This window comes from Ascaphus truei, chromosome 2 (assembly GCF_040206685.1).
Source record: "Ascaphus truei isolate aAscTru1 chromosome 2, aAscTru1.hap1, whole genome shotgun sequence".
In the NCBI taxonomy this organism is placed as follows: Eukaryota; Metazoa; Chordata; class Amphibia; order Anura; family Ascaphidae; genus Ascaphus; species Ascaphus truei.
In genome coordinates, this window is record NC_134484.1 from 71,260,770 (window position 1) to 71,281,184 (window position 20,415).

Genomic DNA, 20,415 nt, shown 5'->3' on the forward strand with positions numbered 1-20,415 from the left:
TCCAGATATCAGAAGTATATTCAAGAGAGTTCCATTTAACATGAGGCATTATGAACTCTATGCAAGAAACTGTCAGTAAATCTCTGGTACTCCCATTTATAGCCTTTCATGACACATATATTTTCTATTTTTACAACTTGAGCACCAGCCTTTTGTGGCTGTAAGATGAACAAAAAAAAAAAGAAGAAGAAAAAAATACGCAGATAATAGCATCAAAGAACATGAAATCATGTCATGGGGATTTTCATCAGCTTGGTGATTGCTTGAGGGACATATTGCATTGCTGGACAATATACCACTGAATGCAACTGATGTCTAATGTTATCCAAAGCTACTTGTTACGAAGGGTTTGAAGCAGAAGAGCATAATCCTTTCAAATGAGAGGAAAGGTCTTTGTCACCATTTAAAAAGAGTTTCATATATTTAGGCCCTGATAACAGAAGGCATGAACCTCACGAAAAAGAAATCAATAAAACCAAAAGTAGTAGTGGTACCAAACACCAAAATCTGCCACAGCAAACCATTTTACAAAATAAATATTTTTAATAGGTTTTTCTCCAGGACTGAACATACAAAGACCATGGAAGCAACGCATCTCTCCTCTGTAAGCTTGGATGGAAGATATTGAAGTCTGCTTTTCTAAGCTTTTTTAAATAACTGTCCAAGGCAACCTGGAAAATAAAGACAATATGATTATTAAAAGTTACATACAGAACATTTTTAGAGTGGGATATTTTCTACTTAGGAAATTTCACAGAAGCTGCTGTAAGAGCACGTTTTGGGAGTATACCACTAAATATGAATAAGGATGTCCAACAGGGTTATGAGGAAGACTTCCATTGTGACAAACTTCAATGTGTGTGTGTGTGTGTGTGTGTGTGTGTGTGTGTGTGTGTGTGTGTGTGTGTGTGTGTGTGTGTGTGTGTGTGTGTGTGTGTGTGTGTGTGTGTGTGTGTGTGTGTGTGTGTGTGTACTTTAACACATTTTTATTATTTATTCACCCTGTGCTGGTCAATATTGATCACTGGACTATTTCCCTAACCGTTTTATGCATTTTCGATTCAGAATAGACACAAAAACATTTTTGGACCATTCCCAAGCTTTAACATTTCAGCTGCCAAGCCCCAGTGCCACTTCAATAGTCTTTCCAATGTCACAACAGACACAAGAACACTATTTGGGGGCTCACAGGGCAGTTACTCAACTGGGTAACAAATTATAAGTGTACATGCAGGAGCAGAAAACTGTAAGATTGCCAATACCAGACCAATGATTGCACACCAAGGCTGCAATTAGTGAGTGCGACAGCGCGTGTGGCACGAACAAAATACAGCAGCTCTATCGGGCAGGCCATAGTGCGCATGACTGAGGAATAATAACCGCACTGCAAGTTTGAGCTGCCAAAAAAAAGTAGGTTTTTCGCGCGACGGCCGCGTCACCTGAGCGGTTTAGCCAATGATGGCAAACCAGCCTGGTGACATCATGGCCTCGCCTCTTCATCACAGTGCAGGGATCGCTCGAGCGACAGACGTGCAACTCCATGCCCTACGTCGTGCTCGCCTGCACTATAAACGAAGCCTTTGGGGCAGATCCTCAAAAGTCCTTACATTGTTTTAACGTTATGTTATCGCCATTTTACGTATCGATAGCGGTAACGCGTACCGCCAAAGGGGTTTGCATTACGATTCTCTCTCGCGTCAACGCCAAATATATTGCATCGATACATTTTACCGGATGTTTTGCTTACTCGTATGCAAACCACGTGGTAACGAGCAGTTTACCTAATAATGGAGATCCTCAGACCTCCATTATGGTTAGCATATGGAAAGAACTTTGTGATATTTAAGACCTTCCAATAGCTGGCGTTACCTACATCCAGACCATGATGATCATACCAGCCCCCTTGATAACCGAATATGCAACCCCATCCCCCCCACAATGTAGAGCTCCATATAAGGGCATCTACATCATCCTTCAGCGAGTGGGGGAGGCGGCTCCATACAGAGAGTGGGCACGGCTGTGAAGCTCATCCGTAAGGTGAGTAGCTGTATTCTTCCCCTGCAGGATGGCCATCAAGCAAAGCATTAATACTGTAGGCTCCCATTCAAAAGCATGGAACCCTGCAGTGTTAATCCTTCTGGGCCTCAAGTCCAGCTTTTTTTCTCCATGGCCACAAGGACAGCAAGCCTTTCATTACAAAAAGTCATGTGTCATATAAAGATATATATTAGGGATCATATAAAAACAGAAACGGTAGATTGTTTTTTATTGATTAAATTGATGTTTGTGTGAACTAATCTTATACTATATTTGTGAAAGCACTGTATGCCTGTCTGCATGGCCTCTGTCCCTAGGGGAAACCTCATTGGTCCCTTGGCCCGCCCGCCCCCGCACACCTCTAGCGGGAAATTTAACTCACGGGCAACGCCGGGTCTCTCAGCTAGTATGTATATATATATATATATAAATAAAACCAAGGGACTTAATGTGGACATGGGTTTTCTCACACCCTACCAAAATTGTCTGTAATTATCCTGCTTGCCTCTATTCTTATCCACACTTTCTCTCTCCCCCCCCCCCCAGCATCCCTTCCCCACCTTTCTTTGACACTGCCCCTTGGCTTCAAACACTTAACACCCGACCTTATCTACAGTAAATATCTGGTTTTTTTTTTTTTTTCTCTACACTGTTTTAGCATTGATTCCTGTGTAAATCAGTATTGCTTGACCTGAAGAAGAGAGGAGAACTCTCGAAAGCTTGTCCTATGACATAAATTGTTAGTCCAATAAAAAAGGTATCACCTAATACTGAAGAACTCATTTATTCTGCAATATATATATATATATATATATATATATATATATATATATATATATATATATATATATATATATATATATATATATATATATATATATATATATATATATATATATCCTTTATTACGGCTTACAACTACTTTATAGAGTGCTTCGATTTCCTGAGTTTCTCTCAAAAATCACCTTTGGAGGGAATCGCATTTTCACTACAGCAATTCCTTTTTTTCTATGGGGGGTGGGGGGGCGGTAACTTCAGAGTGCATGCACATAATAGTATCAAGTATTCCGAATGCAGAGAGGTTCACCTACTTACTGTGATCGTAAACGCAGGAAAGGCTTTTCCTTGAATTTTTTCCATAAAAGAGCGAGCCTGAATAACAGAAAGACAAGAGAATGGACACAATTTCCATATTGTATATATAAAATTATACATACACACACATACACACCAGGTTGTGCTAGCTGCTCTTAGATTTGTAATGTATTATTTCAAGTGGTATACAGCCTTTCATTTCAAAGCACTTTCCTAGAGACTAGAGCTCCATTATTCTTTGTATTTTATTATAACAGATGTGCCCTCTCCTCTTTACACCTGGAGGTGTTTTCTAATCATAGGTAAAAGTGCATTTTTTTTTTTTTTTTTTTTGGTGAACTTCCATATAGAACCAAAAAAATTAAAAGATGTTTAGTAAAGGTAAAATTAGACAAGCTTAAGGTTTTTATATTAAGACACTTTTTAAAAGTTGGTCCTGGAAAACATAGTAGCCTCTTGTGGAAGCGGATTACTGCCCCTACCTATACGTATCTAATAATCAGAGGCCGTAAACAAATGCAATTACCTTATTTATTATGATTGGGTGAAAAACATTCCTGTGACAAAGTAAATTAAAACAAAAAGGGACATTTTCACAGACTTTAAAAAATACTCATACTTTGAGTTTATTATTTTATTATTTATTTTAAGTACCTTTCACCTGGTTTTACCCTATTACAACTTCGTTCAATTTGATCCCACAACATACATGTAGACAAAAAGGGAGAGAAGATACATTTTTATAGCCACACTCAGATAATGTAAAGTGTAAGATAATTTTTCCTCATGCAAAAAGTGTGTCTATGAACTGAAGACGATGCCAGCATTTTAATCGTGTGCTTTTTCTTTTCATTTAAATAATAGATATTCTAGCTCTATCATTTTACATTTCCGAGTCCTTGAGCCTCCACCAATGGGGCTGGAATAAATGGAGGGAAAAGAAAGGCAACTCAAACCAGATGGTGACGAGCAGAATGGAGAAGCAGCTCTATTATTTAAAGAGACAGGAGAGGAGCTTCCCACTGCTCCACAGGTGCTGTGGTTTCCTACATACCAACTTTTACCTGCTGAAAGCCCAGAATGAGACATCAAAATGCTGCTCAAAGCGTAACCCAGAGTTACCTGGTTTGGATACAAATCAGTGGTGCTTTCATGGCCACAGACTTGTTTTGATGTTATGAATATATCAAGGTGAATTGACAACAATAGAGACAGAAAGGATAGGACATAACGCTCTCACCTCAATACTGGAACAAGGGATTGGGTGTGTGCGTGCATGATAGATTCAAGGCTGCAGACTGAGTCACTAAACTTTTCAGAATGAGTATTTGTGTGTAGATTTCTTTATCTGTTATTTCAAAATATTAATGATAAACAGAATTACACTATAATAACCGTGCCCACAGCATCAGATGACATTGTATTAAATCCATACTTGCCAATCTTATATGCACATCTTCTGGACCTCTGCTTTATTAATTACTTGGGTAACTTACAGCAATGCACAAGACGGATCAAAATATGCAAATTTCTGCGACTTGCGTAGTTTTTGTTTCTATGATCTATATGGCAATGTACTGTATGTATTTGTGTGTGTGTGTGTGTGTGTGTATATATATAATATATATTATAAATATATATCTATATATACACACACACACACACACACGTGTATATGTATATACACACACATACAATTGTCAATATATTTTAAACAATTGGCACTATTATCACAACCCATGTATCCAGTTTCATAACCCAGTCTCTAAGTCATGTTTGTTCAAAAACACACAGAGCGTAAGAACTAGGATTGCATAATGAATAGAATTGTACATTAAAAAACACCAAAATGTTTAGCTATTACGGTGGAACTACATATTGGTGATGATAATGAAAACACAAGGTGTAGGGTGAACTGATCCACTTATAACATGATGCAGTGCTTATCTTTGCTGAACAAATATGACTGTATACAGCAGAGCTGGGCAACGCCAGTCCCAACGGGCCACAAACAGGTCAGGTTTCCAGGATATACCTGCTTCAGCACAGGTGGTTCAGTCCTGTGCTGATGCAGGGATATCCTGAAAACCTGACCTGTTGGTAGCCTTTGAGGACTGGAGTTGCCCACCCCTGGTATACAATATGCTACAAAAACACAGTGGACACTCCCATTGTATAGGCAATCAGCCAGAAAAGGCACAGGGACGTCGTCACCCTACGTCTGCTCATTACAACTCCACAGGAGAAAATGACAATTATTTTCTACCACCACATAGGGGCACGTGTATGAAAATGTGGTGCAGCTCTGGGGCCAAAAAATAAAAAAATCAATCTGCACCATATACATCAAAAAAATAAATCCTGTTGAAAGGATATTTTGCTTTGATGCAGTTTGTTTTTCGTCAGTATTGCACCAGCTTTGCCTTCATACATAGGCACCAGAGTTACATTCCAAAGGAGTTGCAGGGCAAGCCCCGGGGTTTGAGCCCTTCCAGGTTTCTATTCATCACCCAGTATGTGCTGCTATTTTGGTAAGACCTGCTGCCTCCCATTCATTCTTTGGGGACAAAGCTGCCCCCACCGTCTAGGACATTTAGCCGCCACCAAATGTTCTGGGGCGTTTAGCCGCCACCTCACAGCCGGGACATCTCTCTGCTCGCCCCTTACCCTAAAAAAACCCTAATCTTAACCCCCAATACCAACGCAACCTCCTTCCCTAAAAACCTTGACCCCTTAACCTAAAAACCTTGACCCCTTACCCTAAAAACCTAACCACTTCCCCAAAACCCCCATCCTTAAAATGTACTGTATAACCACTATTAATTTAATGTAACCATGTATTTGTCATCATAACTGTGCCCAGGACATACTGTACTTGAAAACGAGAGGTAACGCCCAATGTATTACTTCCTGGTAAAACATTTATAAATAAAATAAGTTGAGAGCAATTCACGTTGTAGTCATGGAGAAGTGATCAGCTGTGTAACAAGCTGCACTGACACTGCGGCCCAGGAAAACTTACTGTACACAACCAACTCCTATAGACAAGTGCATAGCACTGTATACCTACAGACTGGTGCCTTTTTCCAGTCCAGTTAATAGGCATCCACATTAGTTGTAGTGGTTTAGTGGTTTAGTGGTTTGGAGAAAAAAAAATAGTGATATCATGACAGATTAAAAAGCAAACAATATTCACAAAAGCAGCAAATGTTTTTTGGACTGTATTCTAGAATGGATTTAAGCAATAGTTATTCTATAAAAATGACAAAGGAGAGAGTAGGTGGTATGATACCTTTATTGGACCAACAAGTCGTTGATATGTTAGAACAGGAGTGCGTAAACTTTTTTGCTGTGCCCCGCCCGCCTGTTCTGCTCCAATATTGCGCGCACGTCTCCTCCCCCACCCCCCCTTACCTCGCGCGGTGTCAAATGACGTCACATTACCATGGCGTCTTTTGATGCTGTGTTGCCATGGTCACGCGTCCTGAAGCCGGCTGAATCTCGGTAAGTAAAGGTTGCACAGGCCTCGCGTGGTCCACCGGCATTTAATTTAAATGCCTTGAGTAAAAGTGCGGGACCTCTGCAACCACCAAAAAAAATAATCTTGCGCCCCCCCCCCAGTTTGCACACCGCTGTGTTAGCAGAACCTCTCTGGGTTCATCAGTTCTTCATGAGAGGTTAGAAAGCTTGTAACAACTACTTGTTGGTCCAATAAAAAGGTATCATACCTCCTACTCCCTCCTTTATTTTACTACATGGAAGAATGGACCAACACGGCTACCCACCCTTCTTTGCCGACTGTAACAAAATGAAAAAGGGGGAAGGCTTCATAATACAAATCTCTTTAAAAAAAATCAAGTGGAACTGCAAGTCTGTATATCTATATAATTTGAATCATAAGATTATGAATATCATAAACGCTTCACTATTGGTAGAACAAAGCACAAAAACTTACATGTTCCAGGTGAACATGAGCCTGACTGGCAATATCAAATGCAACATCTTTCACATTTTTCTCCTGGCTTCCGCGGATGAAATCCTCCTGTGAAACGCCATGCTGAGACAAAAGAAATAAACACACATCTCAATTCAGCCAGGATTATGTCATAATTGGCACACCTGACAATCAGAACGGAAGAATAAAATATTAAAGCGGTTTCTGCTCCTGTCACATCCCATTGTACTGTATTAATCTGTTGCCTTGCACACATTACCTTCGGCATAAAGAAGCTTTTGTCCTGACTACCAATTACTATAAAAGAAACATCTCTGTTGGAGAATAACATTCGATTGTTCAAGTAAAACATTACCTCTCGCAGCGGGAATTGCAACATGCATCAAGGAGCAGCTACAGCTTTACACGGAGGTGAATTAGGTAATTAACCTTTATGGGCAAAATCCACAGAGCTCTGTTAATTCAGTGCTTCCAACATCACTAAAGCCGTCTCCCATTTTAATCTGGTCTGTAACTGTTCCATACGCCTATAACATATATTATCTCTTACTGCGCATGCAATGTCTTCTATATAATGTATAACCCAGCTCACTTAATGTAACCATGTTTTTGTAACCGTATTTGTCATCATAACTCTGTGCCCAGGACATACTTGAAAACGAGAGGTAACTCTCAATGTATTACTTCCTGGTAAAACATTGTTATAAAAAAAAAAAATCACTTACCAAATTCAGCAACGGAAGTTATTTTCTCTGAATTTAACACATATCCACAAAGCTAATGATTTGCAAAAACAATGGTGGTTGTTTATCATTGCATTGGCATAGGGTTAATGTCATGTTGGCTTGGCATTACCTTCAAATAACATGACAATAAGCAGGTTTCAAAACACACAAAAAAAAAGGGGTGCAAAAAGGGGATACAAAACACAAAGCAAAAATCAATGATAATGCAAAAATATTTAATAAAAGTCAGATTAACATTAAACATAAAATGAGAAAGGGGAAAGATCACATAGCTCTATATATCAGTTGCACCCATCACCACGCGGGATAAACCCCATAGGGATACAAGAACCCACAAGCTTACAGTCCAGGTAGAAACGGGGACAGAAAAGGGAAGAGAACAAAGCTCAATTCACAAAAGTTCTAAATTAGGGGTAAAAACCCTACAGGAGTTTCAAGGATTTCAAAGATGAAACATCCAAAGTCACCCAAAGATAGTGATTTTCCCAAGTGATTATCTGTAATGAATTGAAAACATCTGTGCTGTCCCGTAAATAAGAAGGGAGTGCTGCTGCGAGTGGTGCCAGACATGTATCTACAGAATGTGATCAATTAGAAGTAATAGATTCTATCCCAGACACAAGGGGACGGCCATGGGGTTCCATCAAGGTTTTATGTATCTTGGGGATATGGTACATAAATCGGAATACGTGGAAAGGCTTTATAAATATAATTAAACACTTTCCCAGACAAAATGCCCAATGTTTGGGCCCGGAGGAGATGATCTTTGAGAATCACTTGATATTTCAAGGCTGGATCGTTTATAGGATACCCCATCCTCAAGGAGACGAAAAGCCTCCTTAAGGTCATTCTCAGTGTCATGTGCAAGTACTGTATATGACACGTGATAAAAGTATATACAATATAAACAACTGTAAGAGTACACACAATTACACAATGTATTAATTGTTTAACAACTTCTGTTGTGTACATTGACTGCCCGTACCACTTATGGTATGTTGGAAAACGATACCACTGAAAACAAGAATTGGAGAACACGTGAACGGGATTAAAAAAAATGCTCAGCGCAATATAAAGGTAAAAAGTTACATAACCTGGCGCAGCATTTTTTAACCCATCACGAGGGCAAGCCAGATGGATTACACTTTAGAGGGATTGAAATTGTTCCGCGAGATCCTAGAAGAGGGGATAAGGATAATTTCCTCATTCAAAAAGGAACAATTTTGGATCTATACCCTTGGTACAAAATCACCAGAAGGTTTAAATGAACTTAAAGAATTGGTTCCATTCCTGAAATAATATTTGCCATCAGTGTATCCTGATATGAAAGATTGCCTACTCCAAGTGGCTTTCGTGTGCTTTCTCCTTCATACATAAATTCCTTTTGTGATGTTTATTACAAACAAATAGAATCAATAGCAATGTTGCCCTTTGCTTTTGTTATTTGACATCAGTGCACATAGATATGCTAGCAATTGGCCCTCCCTGATTTGTGCTTATATTTACATTGATGCATATTACTCATGGGAGATATATGTTAGTTCAGTTGTTTAGCACCAACAATGTTCACAGATCTAGAGATGTATTTTTTTTACCAAGTTTTAACCAAGATTTTTTTATTAAGGCTATTATGTTTATATTACATATAGCTATGTATGTATGTACAGTATGTATAAATTGTTTATGGGTTATTATTTATTTCATGTTTTTTGTCAGTGTATGCTTTTTGTCTAATGTTTTTGCTTAAATTGTAATATCCAGTATGTTGATTGGATGGCTCATTTTAGCACCACACGATATGATCCTGGTTGGTGAGTAGGGAACTTCTCGTCCCTATTTAAATGTGTCACAGGGTCTCTATGGCCAACCCTCCGAAGAAGCACGATGAGGTCATCACGCAGCGACGCGAGATCGTGACGACGATACCTGGAAGCTGCCGTTTCCACCTCCACGAGGACGCTAACCCCTTTGTTCTTTACAACTATTGCGGATTGAGCAGTGTTCTTCCATTTTTTGTCCTTATTGCCAACTGGGACAATTAGCTTGGGGGTGTTGAACTCCTGTAGGGTTTTTACTCCTAATTTAGAACTTTTGTGAATTGAGCTTTGTACTCTTCTCTTTTCTGTCCCTGTTTCTACCTTGACTGTAAGATTGTGGGTTCTTGTATCCCTATGGGGTTTATTCCTCGTGGTGATGGGTGCAACTGAGGAGTTGATCTATGTGATCTTTCCCCTTTCTCATTTTATGTTGATTGTCACTTTTATTAAATATTTTTGCATTATCATTTGATTTTGTATCCCCGTTTTGCACCCTTTTGTTTTGTGCTTTGGATTGACCCTGTTGATCGCAGGAGAATAGAAGCAGCAGAGGGTTCTTACAACATTGTTTGAGAGAGTTTGGGGATAGCGCGCACTGCACCCCTTGTTAATAATAAGCAGAATTCGCCTACGGTTGGTGTTACTCCCACCCAGAAACTAAAATATGGGTTTTGCAATGTGAGAGGGACTAGTGGAGGTCTTATTTTTGTAACGTACGCCGTAACTTATTTACCTCCAAAAACATTTCTTGATATAATACGTCTAAACCCAAATACATTTCTTGATATAATACATCTAAGCTGTCTTCTGGGACAGTCCGTGTTGAGCAGCACTGCACTCATGGTGTAATGAATATATAGGTTACTTTGATACTTATTCACTTGAATCACCTTTTGTTGCCCATTCAAGTCACTAGCGCTTGTTTTTTGGCACATATATGGATACATAGCGTGATACCTGTAAACGAAACTGATCACCCCCGAAATCCCAAATATACTAATGTGAATACACAAAGTATTTTAAAATGATTAAAATTAGCACATTGCATTTCTCAGGAATAGACTCCTTTAAGAAGTCTTTTCGCAGGTATTTCGTCAAATTATATAAAAGGTGGCCTCTCTCTCTCGACCTTTGTGGATAGAAGTTTTTAGGGGGAACGCGTCTTTTGTATACAATTATTCCGAACATCCGTTTTCTGGCTGAAACGTCACATTATTGATCTTTAGAGATACACGTCAAGGCATAACGTGAAGTTAACTTAGGGTTAACAGTATGTTAACAACCAAAGCAGCTCTGTGAATCTAACCCTATGTGATATAGGTATATAGGCATAATTGCCTGATCATAAAAAAAAGCTTTTTGCACATATCCCAAAAAAAAACAAAACAATAGAGCAGGAAAATACTTTGATTTTCCATTAAAATGCCACAAGTTTAAAAAGTTCTTCAAACCAAATTCTACCTTCGACTGAGTTTAAACAGTGAATGGTAAATCATGGCATTTTTGTGCATGCACAGAATGTATTCGTAATAATCTTTTTTTTTTTTTTTTTTTTTAAAGCAATGTTAAATGGAACATAATATGAAAGAGCATATTTACAACAAAAAAAAAAGCGTGGAATCCATTACCAATCCCATCATGTTAATCATTACGGCATATACTGACCACTTTGGTGAATAAAACTCATCTCCTCGTAGTTACACTATAAGCACTGTTGAATGCGTATAGCCATCCCTAAATAGAAAAGTATGTAACCTTTCATTTTTACATACCAATATGGAGGCTTAGATGCTAAAATCAACTATACTTTTTATGGTTCATAAACGCTATACACACCAGAAATACTGTGTTATCTAGTTTTAAGTTGATGAATTGGAGGTCATATCAATGCTTTGTTGCTGACTTTCACATGGATTATGCATTGCAATCGTGTGATCACGCTGTTTAATATCACCCGTTACAGACTATCACACAAGTTACTTTAAAAATAAATATAAAAAATAGAAGGCAAATATGGGTTAGGGATGATTGACATTAGAAAAATAAAAAATGGAAAGATGGCGTTTAGAAGCACACAACATACAAAGGTCACCCGATCTTGACCCAAACTGATGAACCACAGAAACTTTATACAATATGGGTTTTATTGACAAGTGTCATTTCTTGCTTTGAAGGAACCATTACTCCAATATAAAATTCCCGGTTCCATCCTATTTAAAGAGTCCGCTAATCCGATTAGGAGAGCCCTGAATAGATTACTGGGTTTACCATACATTATTCATGGAAACACCCACAACAATCCCCTAATGTTCTTGCCTTTTCTAAATGATCAATGGAGAAAACTGTTGGTTTACATCACCAGATGAGCAGAATAACACTAAAAACAACAGATTTGCTGGTTTTTACTTAGGATCTGGGGTTTTTATTTTCGCCCAGGAAAGAATCTGTGAGTAGCTGCAATAATTTGTGTAGTTATAAAGTGTAATCTGATCATTCATATTTTAACCCTCCTCTGTTGTTGATGTGGGGAGGGGCCCCCAACAACTAGGGGAGTTGGCATTGTATGGTCGACTGCTCGCAGGCGTGCCCTCCAGTTCCTAGTTATATTGCCACAGCTGCTTCGCCATTTTTAATTTGGCTCAGTTCATCATGGAATCCACCATCTGTCGCTCCATTAACAGTCTTGGGAGATGGAACTTAAGATAGTTTTGTCAACTAGTTTTGCGTCTGTTTTCCAGTTCCACATCCATTTTTACTGCTTCAATATGGCGCCCTCTGCGATCAGCAAATCGTTATCCGACCGGCCCGTCAACATTTTTTTTATAAATTACTAATTTAAACGTTTAAAGAAATAAATTGAAATCGAGTATGGAATTATTTTTAATGGGAGGAGAATTTAAGTGCGTGCAGTAGTTTCTCAGCTTTCCTTTTATATATCTTAGGTCTATTAGTGTTTGAGTTCAGAGCACCAACTTAATATGGGTCATTCATAACCCTTTTATCTAAAACAATGAGCGCAACATTGTTGTATTAATGTTGGGAAAACTCCAATTGCTTTAACATTTTCTGAGGAAGTTTTAACATGCTGCAATTTAACAACCTCTTCCGCCCTCCCCCCTTTAAGACCAAGATCTAATTTGAAAACTGTGCTAAATTGTGCCAGTTCTGAATGACTTTTGACAACTAACTTTATCCATCCTGTTGAGGTTTCAAAATGAAATGGTAAACTCTTCAGATAGCGATTGTCTGTAAAAACATCTCATATTTAGAGGAGTACTACAAGTGCTATAACATAAATAAAAGCACAACAAATAAAAGATGAATACATCCAGAGAAATAATCTGTTTCTCCATGTTTGTTGTCTTAATGCACACATCTGTATGCGGATTAAATTATATTTCATAACATGCAGCTTTAAGGTGGAATCCAACAAAAGACCTCATCTTATGACCGTTTTTTTTTAATTAAAAATAAATATCATCCAACCCCTTCTTCCCTCATCTGCAAAATAAACTTCAATGAACAAGAAAACTATATATTTTTTTTTAATTTGGTTGCTTATCTTGACTAAATAGAACAGCAGATTTAAAGAAAAGGGCTGTGTAGTCTGATGGAAAAGCAGCAGTGTATGTATTGATGCCGAAAGATGATATGCGGCACACCAAATGAATTCATGGACTTCTGTAATCTTTTCCTTCTGTAAACCTGGCAGATCGAAAAGGTCGTTCAAAACCATTTGTAGAGCTTTATAACCAACCCATGTCAAGTTACCACTGCAAACATCAACAACATTTGTAGAGGTAAATACACAGTCTGTGTTTTAAGTCATTACCTTCCCTCTAGTTGAAGCAGATAGAGCAGAACAAATTGAGTGCACAAAGTTATAAGTACTAATTCAAGAGAACTAGAGTATACGTTTTATATCAGCCTTTGCCATGCTTCAATCGGCAATATACCCATGATTACAGTATATAGCAAATGCAACATAAGTTGTGCATTACATGATCAATAGCTACTGTATGGTCAAAACGGCAAACCAAAAATGCCAGTACTGTGATTGATTGCTGCGGAGGTTTGTAAAACAAATGGGGCAAGATTATTTAAAGCCATTCACCTCTTGGAATTCTACTTCTACTGATGCGCACTGGATGAAACGGGAGGAGATTCTTACAGGGTTTAGCCCCATTTCCAGGCTGTTCTTGCAGCCCCCCAAAACACAATGAACTACATGGACAACAAATCTGTTTGGCCCCAAGGCACTCTGTATGTGGAAAAACAACTACTAAACCAAAACTCCAAGAATCTCTCAACATACACTAAACTTAGTGAGTGAACCATTTAACCATCAGGAATTTAAACATGCGACATCTAGGAGGTGGAACCATCTATGGAGCAATTGCAGTGCAAAGTAGGGCAGGGGACCATGTTATTCTCGTTGTGGCATGTTCTGAGTAATCAGCCAACCAAAATAATTTTTCTATGAAATACAGGCATACCCCGCTTTAAGGACACTCACTTTAAGTACACTCGCGAGTAAGTACATGTCGCCCAATAGGCAAACGGCAGCTCGCGCATGCGCCTGTCAGCAGGTCCTGAACTGCAATACCGGCTCCCTACCTGTACCAAAGCTGTGCGCAAGCGGGGAGACTATAGAGCCCGTTACAAATGCGTTATTTACATCAGTTATGCACGTATATGACGATTGCAGTACAGTACAAGTGGGAAAAAGGTAGTGCTTCACTTTAAGTACATTTTCGCTTTACATACATGCTCCGGTCCCATTACGTATGTTAATGCGGGGTAGGCCTGTACAGTGTTCAACAAAGATCCCCGACAATTTTGTCTAGACTATATCTAGACTATATCATGCGCTCAGCTGTCTAATCTGAATAGAATATGCATGTGATGCTTGGCCAACATTGGGGGGGTTCCTGGATGATGAACACTGACCGGAGGATAGATGATATGCACAATAATTTTTCCCATATGCATCTCAACCTCATTTATGGAAACAGTGTACAAAATACATGCTAGAATGTATCAAACACTTGTGATAGTGGCATGTGCCTGGCCAGGCTGCCCACGTGACCTCCAACAACAGTCTGTCTACAGACACACTTGGTTGCGTTGTCCTTGAGTGAAGTCATTTTAGAAAAAGATATATCTTCAGGGAAAGCAGAGATTTCCAGTATAAATGTCCCTTTTCTCTCTGAGAGCACCTTCCTTGGTATCTGGGTTGTTGACGCAGAGATCCCCTGGGCTACTGAAGTTTTAATTGGGTATCTTTTCTTGCTGCCAAAATATAATAGCTAGAACCTGGAAATGCCACCAACTACAGATGAATGGCAGGAACGGGTCAATTGCATCAAGGCAATGGAGAAATTCAGCCGCTACGGGAAACAAACCCCAAAACACTATACAATTTGGTCAATCTATCACGATTATAGGGTCCCTCTCTAGTTGCATAAAATGTTATTCTGGGTTATATGTATGCTTACAATAGCAATTTTATGGAACAAGTCAATTCACTCTTAAAATGGAGTACCCCTATATATTTTCTTTCCTCATACGCCAATTGGATATTTTTTTTTAAGTGTTTTTAGTAGATTACAAAAATTTTGTTTTATACAATTTCGGAGTGGTATTCTGAGGGCACTGAAATACATAATTTCCTAAATGACATTATTGATATATAGAAAATCAAAGGCATGTGGACGGAAAGTACTATTCATATGCCAATTAACAGCACAACCCTGCGGAGGGCACCAATAGCAGTTCTCCCTCAATCCTGCCAATGGTTTTCCAGTGGTCCCCTGGATCCATGTATTTCACAAAGTAAAAGATAGTCAAGTGTAGATTTAAAAGATGCTAAATCATTGACAACATCAGATACACCTCAAGAGTCACTAATGCAGTGTAAAATAATAGCATCTGACTCACTAAGCAATTACCAACATGTAATTCATGGTTACCTTGTATAGTATATATTGTGTGTTAGTCTATTGTATTGTAGAGAGATGTGAAAATGCCAGTGCTTCAAAAGCAAACGATAACAGCAGGAGTAATAGCTTTAAATATAGTCTCTTTAACACGCATAGCATAAATGGAGATGTGTATGCCCTATAGTTTTCCTTTAACATTAAATAAGGATAATTCTTTACTTATCAGGATAACTAAAGATCTTGAGAAAAAGCACGAGGATGTCATTTATAATCTTCAGATCTGCATGAATTTAAGTGAAGGTATCACGGGTCATTTGTAATATTATTAGCTATTAAAATATAGTTACATAGTTACATAGTAGATGAGGTTGAAAAAAGACGTACGTCCATCAAGTTCAACCTATGCTTAATGTAGACAACAGATACTTTATCCTATATCTATACAGCTCAACCCCGCTATAGCGCGATCTGCAACAACGCGGATCCGCTTAACGCAGTGTTAGCGTGGCTCCCGTTTAAAAAAAAATGTTAAATGGTTTTTTTTTTTGCCAAACTTCCAGGATTTGCCGTGTCCGGACACACGAGCTCCCACAGTCCTCTCTTCTGTTTGCTCTTTACTTCCAAGAAGAGCATGTGCTGTGTTTCTAGCATCATGTACAAGCTTAACCACGCTGTCAGTTTAAAGCAAACCCAGCAATTTCCCACTAAACACAATTTCTGCAGAATGTGCTGGTTTGTAGTTTGAGTCTATTACAGTTTTCCCCATACACAGCTGATGGGCTGAAATATTGATTTCTACCAGCTGTCTATAGTTAACTGAAGGTATATACTGTATCTTCAAAGACACCGTTCCTGCATCTAATGTGCTTGGTAGTCCTCTTTCAGCCTCCTCAAATGCCACAAACATTTTTTTTTTTTTAAAGCCAAAACTATTTTTCAGAATTTAACATTTTGAACAAACACACTTGTTCCCCCGAGCAATTTCTGAAACGAAACTTGGCTTAGTAACTGGGTTTTTGTTACAGGAATTGAAACCTTTCATTCAATGTACACTATAATGAGCCATGTGGACACACACACACACAGTTTCATTTGTCCCCCTCCTCCCCTGTGTGGGGGTGCCACTGGGTTCCCTGATCGACAGAGAGACCCCCCCACCCCTCCTATGCGTGCGATGGCTGACCCTTGGTGTCTGATCCCCAGCACCCTGCTCCGGGTAAGTCTGAATGATCCCCTGATCGCAGCAGCCATTTTTTTTCACGATTATAACGGGGTTCAGCTATACTTGGTTATTGATCCAGAGGAAGACAAACAAAAAACCCCAGTGTCAAATCATCCAATTATGTCTCATAAGGGGAAAAATAAATTCCTTCCCGACTCCAAGAATTGGCAATCGGATTAATCCCTGGATCAACATCCTTCCCATGTATACTTATTTGTAGTGGTCGACAAATCACCCAAAAATCTACTCGCCGAACCAAAAAAACTACTCGCCACCTAGCCCAGCTATAATTTTTTTTTTATTAATTCCTATTAAGAACAACTTTCGTTTTTGACATAAGTTTATTTATTGTATTACAATGAGGGAGACGGGATGACAGGGTGAGGGGGACAGTCCAATACATTTAAAAAAGGTCCCCGCCGCCCCAATACATTTATAAAAAGACCCCCACAGGCCAAATACATTTATAAAACGACCCCCACCGCCCCAATACATTTTTAAAAGACCCCCACCGCCCCAATACATAGTAAACCCCCCACCCCCCCATACATATTAAACAAAAAACAGACTTACTCAAGAAACGTGGGGGGGGGGGGCTGCAGCACCACTGCTGGCTGCTGCAGACGACCCACGGAGGACTAATTTCTGGGAAGGTAGGATGGGGGGGCTGCCATTGCACCCGCAGGACCCTGCTGCAGAAGGCCCGACAGGGTGAGGGGGGCTTTGGATGCCCCCACAGGGGGGAGAGAACACCAGAGGGCCGCAGGGGAAGGGGGGAGAACACAAGGGGGCCACGGGGGGGGTACAAGGGGGCCGCAGGGGGGAACAAGGGGGCCATGGAGTAAGACAGTAAGGTAGAGGGAGCAAAGGGATGCGAGGCAAAAAAAAAAAATTGGCAGCTTGCCAAGACGCATCACACCAATCAGGCCGAGGTTTTTTTTTTTGGTTTTTTTTAAGCTTGAGCAGGGGAAATGGAACAGCACCACGTGTGCTGCTTGGGCCAATAGCCAGTGGGCAATTTCGGGTGCGACCAGGCGACTGGCATTGTCAACCACTGTTTATTTCGTATATCCCTGTATACCTTTCCTTTCTAAAAAGATGTCCAACCTTTTTTTGAACAAATCTATAGTATCTGCCATCACAGTCTCCATGGGTAATGAATTCCACATTTTGAATGCCCTTACTGTAAAGAACCCTTTCCTTTGTTGCTGGTGAAATATCCTTTCATCCAACCTTAAGGGATGACCCAAAGTCCTTTGTACTGGCCTTGGGATGAATAGTTCATTTGAAAGCTCCTTGTACTGTCCCCGAATATATTTGTATATAGTTATCATATCCCCTCTTAGACGCCTCTTTTCTAATGTAAATAAATCTAATTTAGCTAGCTTCTCCTCATAAATTAGATTGTCCATCCCCTTTATTAATTGGGTGGCTCTTCTCTGCACTCTCTCTAGTTCCAGAATGTCTTTTCTAATGAGTGGTGCCAAAAATTGTACTCCATATTCAAGGTGTGGTCTTACTAATGCTTTGTAAAGGGGCATAATTATGTTTACTCCTCTTCCATCCATTGCCTGTTTGATGCAAGATAAGATCTTGTTTGCCTTTGCAGTTACTGCATGACTTTGGGCACTATTGCCAAGCCTGCTGTCTACAAGCACTCCTAAATCCTTCTCCATCAAGGATTCCCCCAATATATCTCCATTTAATTTGTACGTCGCCTTTTTATTCTTGTATCCCAAATGCATAACCTTACATTTATCTGTATTAAACCTCATCTGCCATTTACCTGCCCACGTTTCCAGTCTCTCCATATCCTTCTGAAGAGAAATTATATCCTGCTCTGATTCTACTACCTTACATAATTTAGGATCATCAGCAAAGATGGAGACTTTGCTCTCTGCCAACCTCAAGGTCATTAATAAACAAGTTAAAAAGCATGGGTCCTAGTACCTATCCCTGAGGTACTCCACTCACGACTTTAGCCCAACCTGAAAAAGTTCCATTTATAACAACACTCTGTTGTCTGTCCTTCAACCAGTTTTCAATCCAGGTGCATATATTTTTACTGAGTCCAATTTGATTTATTTTATACACCAACCTCGTGTGGAACCGTATCAAAAGCCTTTGCAAAATCCAAGTAGACCACATCAACTGCATTACCCTGGTCTAAATTCCTACTTACCTCCTCAAATAAACAAATAACGTTAGTTTGGCATAATCTATCCTTCATAAATCCGTGCTGACTATTACTAATGATTTTGTTTTCCATTAGGTATTCCTGAATATAATCCCGTATTAAACCCAAAGTAGTTTCCCCACTATTGAAGTCAGGCTTACAGGTCTGTAATTCCCCAGTTGTGATCTAGCTCCCTTTCTAAATATAGGCACCACATCTGCTTTACGCCAATCTTGTGGTACTGAGCCTGTGGAAATGGAGTCCTTGAATATTAAATGTAATGGTTTGGCTATTACTGAGCTTAACTCCTTGAGAACTCTTGGATGTATACCATCGGGGCCAGGTACCTTATTCACTTTAATTTTTTCAAGCCGCTTATGAACTTCTTCCTCAGTTAACCAATTGTTCATTAATATGGAGGTTGTGGCTTCCTCCTGCGGCACTTCTATTGAAATTGCTTCATCCCTGGTAAACACAGAGGCAAAGAATTTGTTTAATATCTCTGCTTTTTCCTTATCTCCAATAATCTGCCTGCCCATCTCACACAGAAAGGGTCCTATATTTTTTTTGTTATTAAGGTACTTAAAGAACTTTTTAGGGTTGACCTTACTTTCTATTGCAATCCTTTCTTCATTATCCATTTTTGCTAATTTGATTGCCCTTTTGCAATTTTTGTTACATTCCTTATAATTCTGATACGATGTCTCCGTCCCTTCAGACTTAAAGAATCTAAACGCCTTCCTCTTCTTGTCCATTTCCTCCCCTACCAGTTTATTTAGCCACATTGGTTTTGACTTATTTCTTTTATACTTATTACTCAATGGTATACACGAATAAGTGTGCTTTTCTAACAATGTTTTAAAGACTGCCCATTTATCTTCTACATTTTTCCCTGCAAAAACACGCATCCCAGTGTATTACTTGTAGATTAGACCTCAGTTTATTCAAATCTGCTTTTCTAAAGTTTAAGGTCTTTGTTGAACCCACGTAAATCTGTTTTTTGATCATGTATTTCAAATGAGACCATATGATCACTGTTACCCAAATGTTCTAGGACATGAATATATTTGTTATTACTTCTACATTGTTTGATATTACCAAATCCAGTATTGCCCCTCTCCTGGTTGGTTCCTCAATAATTTGGGTCACATAATTGTCTTTAAGCACCCCCAAAAAACGGCTTTCTTTTGTTGTAATGCTAATCTCAATGCCCCAGTCTATGTCTGGATAATTAAAATCACCCATTATGCAAACATGACCCAGTTTTGATGCCTTTTCCATTTGCAAAAGTATTTTAGCTTCCTCAATCTCACCGATATTTGGTGGTTTATAGCATATCCCTACAAACATTTTCTTTATACTTTTACCTCCCTTGCTAATTTCTATCCACAAGATCTCTACATTTTCATCATTCCTTCATAAACA

At 39.2% G+C, this 20,415-nt stretch overlaps 1 protein-coding gene across 4 annotated transcripts in view; it reads right to left on the reverse strand.

Annotated features, from left to right (window-relative positions):
* Nucleotides 1–521: 521 nt before the first annotated feature.
* The window catches only part of NDUFAF6 (NADH:ubiquinone oxidoreductase complex assembly factor 6), a 47,195-nt gene continuing 27,301 nt past the window's right edge, over nucleotides 522–20,415 (reverse strand). For 3 of the 4 annotated variants that reach the window (XM_075582699.1, XM_075582700.1, XM_075582701.1), the window contains 3 exons: nucleotides 7,088–7,189; nucleotides 3,133–3,189; nucleotides 522–671 (listed from right to left, as the gene is read on the reverse strand). In XM_075582699.1, coding sequence (XP_075438814.1) covers nucleotides 543–671; nucleotides 3,133–3,189; nucleotides 7,088–7,189 — 288 coding nt within the window. In that variant the 3' untranslated portion in view covers nucleotides 522–542. Of the gene's footprint in view, nucleotides 672–3,130; nucleotides 3,190–4,372; nucleotides 4,481–7,087; nucleotides 7,190–20,415 lie in introns of those variants that run through there. The other variant, XR_012795207.1, reaches the window with a different exon arrangement.